General features: G+C 42.1%; 1 protein-coding gene across 1 annotated transcript in view; it reads right to left on the bottom strand.

The window, feature by feature from the left end:
- Positions 1-7,854: 7,854 nt before the first annotated feature.
- The window catches only part of melk (maternal embryonic leucine zipper kinase), a 12,297-nt gene continuing 5,151 nt past the window's right edge, over positions 7,855-15,000 (bottom strand). Inside the window, exons 8-18 of the mRNA XM_060864607.1 lie at positions 14,311-14,409; positions 13,976-14,044; positions 13,694-13,792; positions 13,394-13,480; positions 13,058-13,186; positions 11,683-11,871; positions 11,071-11,326; positions 10,165-10,237; positions 9,467-9,626; positions 8,803-8,906; positions 7,855-8,669 (exon numbers count right to left, since the gene is read on the bottom strand). Coding sequence (XP_060720590.1) covers positions 8,492-8,669; positions 8,803-8,906; positions 9,467-9,626; positions 10,165-10,237; positions 11,071-11,326; positions 11,683-11,871; positions 13,058-13,186; positions 13,394-13,480; positions 13,694-13,792; positions 13,976-14,044; positions 14,311-14,409 — 1,443 coding nt within the window. The 3' untranslated portion in view covers positions 7,855-8,491. The remainder of the gene's footprint in view (positions 8,670-8,802; positions 8,907-9,466; positions 9,627-10,164; positions 10,238-11,070; positions 11,327-11,682; positions 11,872-13,057; positions 13,187-13,393; positions 13,481-13,693; positions 13,793-13,975; positions 14,045-14,310; positions 14,410-15,000) is intronic.

The raw sequence follows: 15,000 nt of genomic DNA, 5'->3' as shown, positions 1-15,000 counted from the left end.
ACATAAACACCATCATTAATCCACTGTGGACGTGTCCCAAACCACACGCTATAATAACTAATATAGTCCACATAAACACCATCATTAGTCCACTGTGGACGTGTCCCAAACCACACTCTATAATAACTAATATAGTCCACATAAACACCATCATTAGTCCACTGTGGACGTGTCCCAAACCACACACTATAATAACTAATATAGTCCACATAAACACCATCATTAGTCCACTGTGGACGTGTCCCAAACCACACACTAAAATAACTAATATAGTCCACATAAACACCATCATTAATCCACTGTGGACGTGTCCCAAACCACACGCTATAATAACTAATATAGTCCACATAAACACCATCATTAGTCCACTGTGGACGTGTCCCAAACCACACTCTATAATAACTAATATAGTCCACATAAACACCATCATTAGTCCACTGTGGACGTGTCCCAAACCACACACTAAAATAACTAATATAGTCCACATAAACACCATCATTAGTCCACTGTGGACGTGTCCCAAACCACACTCTATAATAACTAATATAGTCCACATAAACACCATCATTAGTCCACTGTGGACGTGTCCCAAACCACACGCTATAATAACTAATATAGTCCACATAAACACCATCATTAGTCCACTGTGGACGTGTCCCAAACCACACTCTATAATAACTAATATAGTCCACATAAACACCATCATTAGTCCACTGTGGACGTGACCCAAACCACACTCTATAATAACTAATATAGTCCACATAAACACCATCATTAGTCCACTGTGGACGTGACCCAAACCACACATACAGTATAACTGCGACGATGAGGAAACGTGTCCCAATCCATGACACATTCACTACACAGGACCACATAAAAACCGCTAGATGTTTTCACTATAAAGGCTGTACACGGAGGGTGTGGTTTGGGACACGGTGAACGAAGTCACCTACGTAGTGAATCGGACATGGATTGAGACACGTCCATCACGCTCTTGTGTGAAAACCATCAGAGCTTCTCAGACGTTGTAGGAACTAGCTGTAGGAAAAAGGGAACAGAGTTTGTGTGCAGTTCTCCTTATTATCAATGTAGATGTGTGGCGGTGTGTGTGTGTGTGTGTGTGTGTGTGTCGGTGTATCATAAAGATTTATTGCATGGAGCCTGCTCATTATCATGAAGACTGGACTGAGTCACTCATGCAGAGAATTAAAATCCCTAATTGTGCTGTCACCCTCTCGCCTGTTCTCTCTCTCTCTCTCTCTCTCTCTGCCTCTCTATCTCCGTTTCTCTCAACTTTTCCGTCTCTCTCCGTCTCGTGCGTCTTCTTTTCTCCTTTCGGCTCAGCGACCTGACACTACTGTGACCTGTGAGGTGACAAATCAGAGTCAGGATCTTTCTGATAGGCGAGCTTTGGTTTTGTAAATGAAACGACTGAATACGAAGGCACTAGCGCTCGGAGAGACGGCTGACGATTTAATCGAGATTTTCACAATTCTATGCAAATTAGACACGACAACGCAGATAAGCGTCAAATCCAAACGACTGACGGTTGAGCTCCGACCTGTAGTCGGCTTACAGACGTCGAGAAGAAAATTGTTGCCTTAAATGAGCTCTGATGTGGAAAAACTTGTAGCGTGTAAACTGTTAGATGAAGCAGTTTTCACACTGATTAGTGCACAACTTTCTTCTCTGTTTGCTTTGCTGGTTTCTAATAAACTCCACAGGACATACAGTAAGTGTCAAGACCACAAGATGAAAGACCACATATCATGTGCTGAACTCTAAAGATGTTCAAATCCTCTTCCTCTTTTACTGTGGATCTGAGGTGATGAAGAGAAACAACCAAATCGAAAATCTCTCTCTCTCTCTCTCTCTCTCTCTCTCTCTCTCTATCTCTCTGTCTCTCTCTCTCCATTCTCTCTCTCTCTCTCTCTGATCTCTCTCTCTCTCTCTCCTTTCTCTCTGTCTCTCTCTCTCTCCTTTCTCTCTGTCTCTCTCTCTCCTTTCTCTCTGTCTCTCTCTCTCTCTCTCTCTCTCTCTCTCTGATCTCTCTCTTTCTCTCTCTCTCTGTCTCTCTCTCTCCTTTCTCTGTCTCTCTCTCTCTCTCTCTCTCTCTCTCTCTCTGTGTGTGTGTGTGTGATCTGTCTCTCTCTCTCCTCTCTCTCTGTCTCTCTCCTTTCTCTCTATCTCTCTGTCTCTCTCTCTCCATTCTCTCTCTCTCTCTCTGTGATCTCTCTCTCTCTCCTTTCTCTCTGTCTCTCTCTCTCCTTTCTCTCTGTCTCTCTCTCTCCTTTCTCTTTGTCTCTCTCTCTCTGTCTCTCTCTCCTTTCTCTCTCTCTCTCTCTCTGTCTCTCTCTGTGTGATCTGTCTCTCTCTCACCTCTCTCTCTCTCTGTCTCTCTCTGTGTGATCTGTCTCTCTCTCTCTCCTCTCTCTCTCTGTCTCTCTCTCTCTATCTCTCCTTTCTCTCTCTCTCTCTCTCTCTCTCTCTCTCTCTCTCTCTCTCTCTCTGTGATCTCTCTCTTTCTCTCTCTCTCTGTCTCTCTCTCTCTCTCTGTGATCTCTGTCTCTCTCTTTCTTCTTTCTCTCAGTCTCTCTCTCTCCCTCTCTATCTTTCTGTCTCTCTCTCTCTGTGATCTCTCTCTCTCTGTGATCTCTGTCTCTTTCTCTTCTTTCTCTTTCTCTCTCTCTCTCTCGCACTGCCTTTCCATCTCTCTCTCTCTCTCTCTCTCTCTCTCTCTCTCTCAGACTTGTCAGGAACATTACAGCTTAAACCGACAGGGTTAAGGACCTAAGCCCCTTCTCTCTCAGCTCTCTTTGTGAGTATGTGTGTGTGTCCTCCTCAGAATGACAGACCACTGATAAACACACACACACACCCACACACACACACACACACACACACACACACACACACACACACAGAGCGAGAAATCCCACTTGTAAACAGGGAACAAACACACCAATATGACAAAAGCTCGGCGGAAATTGAGCGGCATCTGGGAAAACGGCTTCAATTCACTGCTGAACAGAAAGCTCCACCAGCCTATCTCCAAGATTGCTCCAATTTCAGAGAAAGTGTGTGTGTGTGTGTGAAAGAGGACACAGATAGGTGTTCCTTTGAAAGATGATTCAATGTATTCAGTATTATACAGAATACACTGTATTAAGTGGATCATATTATACACAAGCCGTGTAATCTGTAAGTGTGTGTATACTAATATAGTGTCCACTCTGGGCGCGTCCCAAACCACAAACCTTATTCACTATACAGTCCACACAGACACTATTACAAATATATCATCGTCCCAAAGAATTCACCACGCAGGCATCACACCACTGTCACAACGTCGGGGACGTGTCCCAAACCACACCAAAAATAATCTACAAAGACACCAACAAACTCGGATGTGTCCCAAACCACAAACCCGATTCACGCTTACAGCTACAAAATAAACCACTAACCACTCTCAGTCCACTGTGGGCGTGTCCCAAACCACAAACCAGACTGACTGTGTAAACACTATACCTCTGATAGAGTAATGTGGACTTGTCCTAAACCACAAACATTGTGTGTATAAGCACATAAACACCAACGCAAATGTCAAACAAATTCTAATTATTCTGGATCTTTCCCAATCTACATGTCATATTCACGTCCACTATCAGTTTACTTTGGACACGTCCCAAACTTTAAACCACAATTCGCTTTGTAGGCCACATAAACACCGCCTCTAATGTCTGACCACTACCAGTCATTCAGGATGTATCCAACCCTCACACCCTTTACAGGTCACATAAACGTCACGAATGTATTGTGGCCGTGTCCCAAATTTTCTGCCATATTCACTATATAGGCATAAACATAAACATCCGTTATCATCCGTCCTAAAACCACACGGTCTATTCACTACAAAGGCCACTTAAACACCATCACAAATGTCTGGGTCCCAACCTCACACTTTATTTACCGAACAGACCACACATAAACGTCACAGTCCACTGTGGACTCGTCCCAAAATGCACATCACATACACAGTGTAGACCTCATATAAACACCACTAGGGTTGTGTCCCAAACCACAATCTACTGTACAGAAGTTATCCACTTATCAGAGAAACCTGGAAATCATATCATAATCTCTATCATTTTATGACAGAGTCCACATATCTCAAGCATCCCATCGTCACCAGTCCATTGTGGGTGTGTCCCAATCCATAATTTCCTAAACCATCCTCTTTATTCATCACACAGGCCACATAAACACCAAGACAAATTTCACAGCACTACCAGTCCACACTGGATGCGTTCCAAACCGTACACCACATCCACAGCACTTGTATTTAAATCTGGATCCTTGACACTCTGAACTGCTGAACTTCTCGTTTAATGCCAACCCGAAAGCACAGCTGATCTTCTTCTTTTTTTTTTCTTTTTTTTTTTACTTTATATATAAGGTCACTATGTGTCAGAGTAAAGCTCTTCATTTGCTTCTCACCCACTGGAACCGAACGACCGCACAACACGGCCGCACGTTAACGAAACGGAGCGGCGAGTAATTTATCCTGTCACTGAAGCCAACGGCTTCCCTCAAGCCTACATCCCCATTAGCTGCGTATGTGTGTATGTGTGTGTGTGTGTGTGTGTGAGAGAGAGAGAGAGAGGTTACACACTCCAGGAATTTTTAGCTCGATCTCTTAATGAACCGTGGCTCTGTTAAAACACGGCGGATTTTGACGCTCAGGCTATGAAGAAGTAATGCAAAAAAAAAAAAAAAAAAAAAAAAAAAAAAAAAAAAAAACCCGGGTTGGGGTGGGGGTGGTGGGGTTCTTGGGTAGGAGGCGGTTTTACATCTCTGTAGCTTCTTAAGGCCTTGACGTGCTATTATTACAGGACGTCCTTTTAGCCCAGGGGTACGCTTTGCGCCTTGCGACAAATTATTACTGCAATTTCAGCCATGACATTTAACTACAAAACGAAGCCCTGTTCAGAGTTGAGTGTGGCGTTTGCGTAGAACGGAGACGTCTTAAGCGCATTTATTTTGTGCGATATCATTAAGTCTGTCAGTTTGTTATGACCAGAGTACATCAAGGTGAAATTGTTACTGTGAACAAAAACCGACAGGAAGTTTCTCAGGACATGATCAACCGTCGTCTTCCTCAACAATGGACGACTATCTCAACGTTAATCTCAACGTGATCCTTCTTATAAATGAATTCCCAAACCTTCCTATGCTTGCCATAAAGGTTTGTAATCTCTATATTGAGGTAAATTCCACTCTTACACTTTGGGGGTCGAGGCTTAAAGGTCCTCCAAGACGGCTGGTCACGTAGTCTTACTCTCTGAGAGTTCAGCTGTGTGGCGACGTTTTGTTTGTGCTAACAGTAAATATTCTGGGGTTTTTTTTTAGTATGGCTGAGATCATCACTATTAAGAAGCAAACATCTGTCCTGGCTGATTGCAGCTCTTTGTCACTATTCCTTTTACAGATGTAAAGTCTACACTCTGTCCTCGGCCATGGGCTAAGCACCCAGAGATGATCACTATTAGACCAGCGAAACAATGGGCCATTTACAGAAATATGAACGATTACGTTTGGTCTAATGTGCATAGTGACGACAAGTCTAAATGAGGATAAAAGACGCGAGAGGTGTTTAAACGACAGGGTGAGGGGGATGGAGAGGGAAAGGAGGAAAGGTAAAAAGGACAGACGAGAGATATGACAGCTAGCGTCTGTTCCCACAGCTGGCCCTGGGCCCTCCCTCCTTTTTAAAAGCTCAGCAGGAGTCATTACCAGTAGGGGGGCAAGTTCACCCCCTATATTACCACTTCAGCCCCCCCATTAACCGTCCACCCCCCTATGACACACACACACTTCTACCTCATCCTGCGCTAAGCGTGTCAGTCCTCCTATCTGTCATTATAATGGCTGTTGTTATGCTGATATGCACAGTAGGAACGACACACAGGCAGATCACACTTCAATCACCATGCCTGTGTGTGTGTGTTGTGTGTGTGTGTGTGTGTGTGTGTGTGTGTGTGTGTGTGTGGTGCAACTAGACGCCGGTTCAGGAATTTCAGCTGATGATTTGAGGTGTGTGGAGATCTTGACTTCAAACAGGAGATGATGTCAATATCTCACTGTGCTGTAAAATTCTTAAATCTGATTGGTGGAAAGGTGTTGATTCATTTTCTGTAACATCAGCAGCTGTAATTTGAATCGCAGGTTTCTATAGTAACTAGTTTTTTAGGGTCCATTCCAAAGGCAGACACTCCAAAGTAGACGGCAATAACGAACACGGGTTACGTTAAACGTAAAATTTGAGAAAAATGTTGATTCACATTCTCTGTTCTTTTACATTACCGGCCTTAATGAGCACCTAAATTGTTAGCCTCAGTTAATACCTAACTGCACAAGATCCCACTTCCGGCTGGCGAGGATAATTAATCTAATTTTAAACTTAATCTATTCTTAGTAATTGACCTCCATATCTGAGGAAAACGTTGACGTTCCTGATCATTCTGTCTTGTTTTCACACGCTTCATGCCTTCACTTTATGTGAATAAAAGACTAGCCGAAAGTTAGTAGCATGCTAACTATCTAAATCTTAAAATTACTGAATGTTGAATTTTAGATTTTTTGAATCATTTATAGCAGTTTGCCTCTATATCTGAAGAAAATGTTGACAATTATTGACTCACAATTATTTTATTTATTTATTATATGCCCCTGAATTATGTGCATAACATGTTAGCTAGCTCATGTGCATAACATACTAGCTAGATTTAGCTAGCTAGCATAATAACTAGCTAGCTAAATCTTTATCCTCAGTTTTTAGCTAGCTTTCAGGCTCAATTATGCTGCTAATTTTAGTCTTGTTGAAATATTTATATGTTGTTTACCTCCGTATCCGAGGAAAATGTTAAAAACCTTTTAAAAAATGTTTTTGCAACATAAAAAAAATGCAAGTTTTTTTTTTAATTAGTCTCAGATAACATCTAAAAGCTCATTGCTCACTGACAGCAGTTGAATGACAGCAAAAATTTAGTAAAAATGAATCATTTCTTAGTAATTTACCACAATGTCTGTGGAAAATGTTGACATTATGATTATTTTCACACTCTATATGCTTCACATTATATGATATTATATAATACGTCACATTTTGGGTAAATTTTTTTAAAATTTACCTTCAAATGAAGAAAATATTTTGTCTTGTTTTCACACTTTTTACGCCTTCGCTGTTTTTGTATAAAAGACTAAAAATGCAAAATGCTAATTTTCTAAATTGTTTTCCTCAGTTATTAGCAGGAGCACATCCATGTTCCCCAGGGTCCTAGATTCCCCAGATTTAGGGAGCAGAATTGTATGGATGTAGACTAACATCTACTTTTTAGAGCAGAACAAACAAGTGTATGCTGTTATTCAGTGTTAAATGAGTCTTGGATCCTACATAAAACTTCTGAAAAGTTTACTCAACGTGAGTAAATAGTATATTAATCTGAGGAAAACAAGTGTGTGTCATGTTTTTATGTGGCATATAAATACGGGGAACTTAGGACCCTGGGAACGACCCTGTCATTAGCTAGCTTCCTCAGTGTCAGTATTCTGTTAAATTTATTTACAGAATAATTAATTTTTGACTTACTGTATTATTTTTTCCCATCATATCTGAATAAAATGTTGACATCCCTGGTGGTTTTCGACTTGATTTCATCTCATTCACATTAGGTGTATAAAAAAAAAAAGAAACAGTAACATGCTAGCTAGCAATATTCTGGTGAGTAAAATTAGCCTTATTTCAGAAATACTGAATATTTTATTAGCAATTTACAGTAATATTCTTTCATCAATTCTTGTTTTCACACTCCGTACGCCTTCGGTTGTTGCGTATAAAAGACGAAACCGTCATTTGTAAATTGCTAACGTCGATTATTAGCTAACTTCCATTGGTCTGCGGTCGCTGTATCCTCACAGCCGTTACCACTCGGACAGCGTGCACATCGTGTTCGTCCCACCTCATGCCCACATTTCAATTTAAATCGACACACAGCATTTTATAAACTGCTTTAATCTGCTAAAACCCCAATACTGTGTATTTTAATATTAAACTGAACTGTAGACAGACATAGAAACATGACGTAACAACACACGTATGTAAAAGTATGTAAAATACAAAAGGTACAAATAGGACAAGACATTCTAACACAAGACAACTATGGTTTGCAAAGTAATGCCTTCATGGTTAAAAAAAGAAAGCTCAAGTATTTTTAATAACGACTCCACGTGATGCTGGAAAACCGATCAGGATAAACATGTGCAATTCATTTCTGTCCAATTTCGTTCATCTCTTGATCAACTGAAGTCCTGTAATTAATCTATACAAATGAAGAAAGGCAGAAAGAAATGATCTGAAATAAGACGTGAAGTGAAACGTGTGACGTTCGGCAACGGTGCTCGCCGGACACGGGAAGTGACGTCGTTGGCGCAGTCAGACGCGGGAGGTGGACAGGATGTCTTCCACCAGGTGTTTGTAGACCCAGGTGTCTCCTTTGAGCCTCTGACGTCGGATTCCCACCACCTCAGGCTTCTGTAATAAGCACACCTCCAACTCGAACTGCATGGTCACCTTACCGAAGTCCGACTTCGTGCGACACTTCAGAGTGTAACTGAGAGAGCGAGAGAGAGAGAGCGAGAGAGAGAGAGCGAGAATTCCTTTAACTGGAGTGCAAAGAAATTCTATAAATGAATAAAACACCTGTGGTTTTCATCTGTGATGTAGAATATAAATGCCCGACTCACCCTTTCTGCACATAGTCCACATTCTTCTCTGGTAAAACCCGCAGGATTTGATTCAGTACCTGATCTGCGTTATTCTGGCTGGTCAAAGTGACATTGTACTGCGCCTAAGTGTTCACACACAGACGCTTTAATACAAGCTGAATAAACGGATCGATCATTTGTTAGGAAGGAAGGCAAGCAAGAAGAAGGAAACTTAAAGCAGACAGAAAGAATGGGGGGGAAAGTGTGGAAGAAAAAATGAGAAAGATGATATTAGGAAGAAACTTGAATAAAGAGGAAAGAAGACAAAAAGAAATCAGAAAAAAGGAAGGAAAAGGCAAAGCGGACGGAAGTAGGGACGGGAAAAGTGAATGGAAGGAAAAACAGACAAAAAACGATTTGAAAATGAGAGCAAATGGGTGGATGGAAAGAAAGAAGGTGGAAAGTAGGAAGGAAACAGGATCGAAGGATGCAAAGTCAGAGGAAAGGATGGTGAAGTCAAATGAATGGAAGCAAAGAGAAGGAACAGTGAATGGAATAAAGGCATAAAGGAAAGAAGACAGAAAGGGGGAAAAAAAATGAGTCAGATGTGAAAAGGAAAGTGGACAGGCGTCAGACTGTAGGATGTGATGGGTAGAAGAGGGTAGAAGACAGAAGAACAGAGAAACAGAACAACACTCCACACCTTTATCCTGCGCGGCCCGTCCCTCGGCCCCTTCCTCTTGTTCGGAGTGAGCATCGTGATCACTTTGTCCAGGCCTCGCTCCAAACTGCCAAAAACTTTCCCCGCCTTCCGCTTCTGTCCGCTGTCCACCTGACATCCCGCCATGTCCAAAGAGCGAGACCTGGGGAACCAGCGAGGAACTCGTTTCACGTCGTCTAAAAACATCTCAACATCTCCATCTCTTCCTTTTAGCTTTCCGTTTAACCTCCTGCTTTTTACATCACTTCCTGATTTATTCAGTTATTTCCCTCTCTCTGTTTGTCTGTCTTGTTTTGTTTCTATTTTTTTACTCCTCCCTTTTTTCTTTCGTCCAATTATTGCTCTCGTGAAATTCCCAATATGTTACTACTGCTTTTTTCCTCCATCCTCATCGTTCTTCTCCTCCGGCTTCTCTGCTGTCTATTTCTTTCATTTCCTTCTATTTCTATTGTCCTTATACATGTATTTTTCTCTTTTCTCATCCTTTTCCTACATCCAGTTTTCTCTACCTCTTTACAGTTCCTTTTTCCCCCCTCTGTCTCATCACATCCTTCCCCTTTTAAGATTATTCTTTCCACGTTTCTTACTGCTTCAAACTTTCAGTCCTCTTTCCTTCTTCTTTCCTTTTATTATTTCTATCTTTTTCCATCGTTCTTCTCCTTCACTTTCTCTCTTTTTACCTTCTCTCTGGGCTGAAGACGAGGATCTCCTTTCCCCCTTGCTGCTGTTCTCCGGCCCTCCGACCCACGACTTCTACACACACACACGACAAACATGTGTCACTACATGCTACACGCAACAGTCAGTAGTGAGTAAAGTGACATTTACACCTGTCAGGATGTGGCTTGGGATTTGCTTCTCTAAAACACACACACACACACACACACTCCCCAGTGAGTTGCTGTCTGCTCCAGTGTGAGAGGAGCGAGTGTGTGACAGTAACGAGGTGGAGACTCTAAGAGTTAGGAAATAACTCGACCCCAAAGTGGAGTGATGAAGCGGAGTAACTGTCCCCACTAATCCACCTGGAGTTGATTACGTTCCCAAATCAGCGCCTCCTTGAAACGATTCGTTCCTCTCGTAAGACATCGATTTGTCCGCTGTTACAGTTTCCGTGCTTGTGTATCGCTTGTGTTAAACGTCCACTTTAAAAAATGACAGATTTTTTTTTCCACCCTGTAGCCTATTAACCACAGAGTGTAATTAAATCAGACAGGAGATACGTACGCTTATAAAGGCGGCACTTAATCACGGTCAAATTACAGCTGTGTTAGAGTTCAGATGGGAAAAATGAAAGAAAAAAAAAGAAGAAGCACAGACAGAAAGAGTCTCTCTGGAGAGCCGATATATCTCGCAGTGTATTAATAACCAGCCGTTTTGTCCCGGACTGATTGCTTTTGTTGTGCGATTTCTTTTTTTTCCATTTTCCTGGTAAACTCTAGAGAAGCTACAGATAATGACATAAAACACAGAGAGGGAGATTTCGGGGAAGAAGGTTTGTATTGAGGGGGTGATGGTGGCGGTTTGCACGTGTGTGTGTGTGTGTGTGTGTGTGTGAGAAACCCAGCCACCTTGAACACACTCACCTTTGTTGTTAATAACGTTGTTATTCACAGGCGTCGACTGCGCAGTTTTGTTGGGACGGCTTTTCCGATTGGACGCCGGGGTGACGGGGGCGGGCAGAGCGAAAACCCCATCGTCCGTGCTGTGCACCACGAAGTTCTCTTTATTCTCTCTGGTCCGTTCACGCTTCTCACCTTTACGTGGGCATGGCTTTGCTTGGTGTATGATGGGAGACTGTCCTATTTCACCCCGCCTCTTCTCGGATGATTGACAGACAGGCTACAGGGAGGAGAATGTATGTATGTGTATATATTTTATATATATATATATATATATTATATATATATATATATATATATATATATATATATATATATAAACCAAGGCAAGGATTTTTAACAATAACTGCAATGCACCTATAGAGAACTGAAATTGTGTTAATGTATATATACGGTGTGTATGTGTGTGTGTGGTGCTCACCCTGTGTGCGTGTGTGTGTGGTTCTCACCCTGTGTGGTGTGTGTGTGTGTGTGTGTGGTGCTCACCCTGTGTGCGTGTGTGGTGCTCACCCTGTGTGTGTGTGCGTGTGTGTGTGGTGCTCACCCTGTGTGTGTGCGTGTGTGTGTGGTGCTCACCCTGTGTGGTGTGTGTGTGTTCTGTATGTTCCTCGGCGTCAGTGGGAGCCAGGCGTTGTCGTCGTCATAGCACTCAGCCGGGAAAACCATGGAGCCCAGTGTGGCTCTCTGGGTGCCTTCATCTTCAACATCGTCATCTTCCTCGTCATAGTCGTCTTCATCCTCACTAAAATTCAGGGTCTTTTTCAACTGGAAGAAGAAAAAGCAAAGCGTTAAAAAAAAAAAAATCAAGTCACAAACAAGGTTTTAAAATAAGGGACGTCTCAGTCAGTGATCTAAAAGAGATTCATTAATTTATTAAACTCGATGGAAACTCAATTAAATGTACGGTTGACTGTGAATGTTTGCACCTCCACTGAATGTTCCTGCACATTCCAGGCGAAATGTATGTTTTAAAGGTGGGGTCTGAAAGTTTGAAAGCCAATGTTGACATTTGAATTCACCAAAACAAACACGCCCCTAACCCAAACGGGTCCCACCCCTGTATCGATAGCTCCGCCCCACACATACATACGTAACCCAGGCAACTAATGGAAAGAAATGTGTCTTTATCATAGCTGAAGGGAAGAACAATACGATTGTAGATAAACAAACAAGCAAAAATGTCACACAAACATAATCATGTAAAGGACAAAGACATATATTAGTTCTGTGTAACAAAACAAAACCAACGTTACTCACCTATCGAGAAGGAAAAAAGCGCCTCGGCGTCTTAAGTAAAGTTGGTCACATATTCACAGATTGGAGTTTCCCGAGTCAATAACTCCTGAGCTAAACGCTGTTACTACACAAAACACGGTTGTAGCTGCGTCTCTACATTACTACGATAGAAAAGAGGTGTTATTTGTGTAGTAACAGCGTTTAGCTCAGGAGTTATTGACTCGGGAAACTCCAATCTGTGAATATGTGACCAACTTCCTGCTCCTTCAGTTCTCTCCAGCGCTGGAAAGCTGATCCTATATTAACACGTCCTACTTCTTACCTTATCTTAAGCCTTTCTTCTCTTTCTTTCTTTGTTTTTATCCTCCATGTCAATGTTAAAACCGCTTTCTGCTAATGTCACACATGCGCACTGAACACTCTCTCCGCCCATATCGACAAGACACGCCCCTTTCTGCTCATTGGCTACACGTTAGTTTTGTATGTGTTTTGTTTGTCGGCCCGACTCGGTTTTCTGAAGAATTTACCAAACGACAGAGACCCCACCTTTAAGTCGCGTCTGCGGACCAAGAGGATCGTGGGAAAATGATTCTTCTGTTCATCTGCCATCATGTTTTAAGTTGTTGTCTTGTTACAGAATACAAACACGATAAATTTCTAACATGTTGAACTCTTTTTTTTTTTGTTTAAACATGATGTAGACAGTGCAGTGTACCTGTATATCCTGTGCAGGGGAACACGTGCGGTCACGTGCGGTCACGTCGGCTCTGAGACGCACCGGTCGCCCGCGCTGCTTCTTAGCCAGCAGTAACAGATACGTAGCAGTGGTCTGGTCATATTTCCACTAAACACTCAAAATTGTTAATACAAGCACAGCTGAGGAAGGATGATCACATTACAGAGTGATTCAATCACAATAAATGTCCATTAGAACTTTAAAATACTGAGGCAGGTGTACGACTGACTAGATAAATTATACTCTACTGCCACCTGTGGGTCAAGAAGAAGAAGAAGAAGAAGAAGAAGAAGAAGCAAAATTAGGGTCTTTTACCTCTGATACCAGACTGATGGTGCTCTGTTTGGATCGTTTGAAGGTCACAGCCATCTCTGTGATGCAGTCCTCATCGATATGTCCCAGCTGAGACACAAAAACACAGAGGAAAAGTAAAGAAAATGAAAAAGAGAGAGTGAGACAGAGAGAGAGAGAGAGAGAGAAGCTCTAAGGTTCTTTACTATGACCTCAACCACACATCAGTTATCCACCTTCCAGACCAGTGCATTAAAAGTTATCAAATAGAACCCCTGTACCACATAGCCTCTGTGTGTGTGTGTGTGTGTGTGTGTGTGTTACCGGACGAGTGCTGTGCCACTCCACAGGGCTGCTGTATCCCTTCATCACCCAGGGGTGCGCAAGCAGTTGCCTGACTGTTAAACGCCTCTTTGGCTCCACCTACAGGACAAACACGAGAACTGCAATCAACTGGGATTCAGCTTCAACGTGACATGTTTTCTGTGTGAGGACGGATGATTATGGACCAGCAAAAAAAGGTGAGAGACCTGACAATAACACACACTGACGCAGACTCAGACACACACACACACACAGATTCAGACACACACACACACGACATACCTGCATCATCTGGTTAAGGAGTAGTATACTTTCAGTAGACAGCCAGTTAGGGTTTTCATAAAGTCCTTTCTGGAAGACAAACACACTTTATTTCACGTCTTTAGTTTAACAGACTGCTTATAAACAAACCATCATTAAAACACACATCAGAACAATCATTTGGCCCTTTAACAGCTAACTAGTTAGTTATCCCAACAGTTAGTTAGCTACAACTAAGTGCCCGATTTACTAACCATCAAATCACACCGGTGTTCAGTTGTAATGTTTGTTTGTTTGTGATTGGTTGTGTAACCTGACGTCCTGCCCTTGTGTAAGTGTAGTGTGTCTTCACTTACTGTGATCTTTCTGTACAGCACCATACAGTTATCATCGTCAAACGGGAGGAAGCCACAGAGCAGAGCGAACAGCAGCACACCCATACTCCAAACATCTGCCTAGAAGATACACTATTATATACAGTGACCCATACTCCAAACATCTGCCTAGAAGATACACTATTATATACAGTGACCCACACTCCAAACATCTGCCTAGAAGATACACTATTATATACAGTGACCCATACTCCAAACATCTGCCTAGAAGATACACTATTATATACAGTGACCCATACTCCAAACATCTGCCTAGAAGATACACTATTATATACAGTGACCCACACTCCAAACATCTGCCTAGAAGATACACTATTATATACAGTGACCCACACTCCAAACATCTGCCTAGAAGATACACTATTATATACAGTGACCCACACTCCAAACATCTGCCTAGAAGATACACTATTATATACAGTGACCCACACTCCAAACATCTGCCTAGAAGATACACTATTATATACAGTGACCCACACTCCAAACATCTGCCTAGAAGATACACTATTATATACAGTGACCCACACTCCAAACATCTGCCTAGAAGATACACTATTATATACAGTGACCCACACTCCAAACATCTGCCTAGAAGATACACTATTATATACAGTGACCCACACTCCAAACATCTGCCTAGAAGATACACTA

Source organism: Tachysurus vachellii, chromosome 2 (genome assembly GCF_030014155.1).
Source record: "Tachysurus vachellii isolate PV-2020 chromosome 2, HZAU_Pvac_v1, whole genome shotgun sequence".
Classification (NCBI taxonomy): Eukaryota; Metazoa; Chordata; class Actinopteri; order Siluriformes; family Bagridae; genus Tachysurus; species Tachysurus vachellii.
This window is presented reverse-complemented; position numbering and strand designations above follow the sequence as displayed.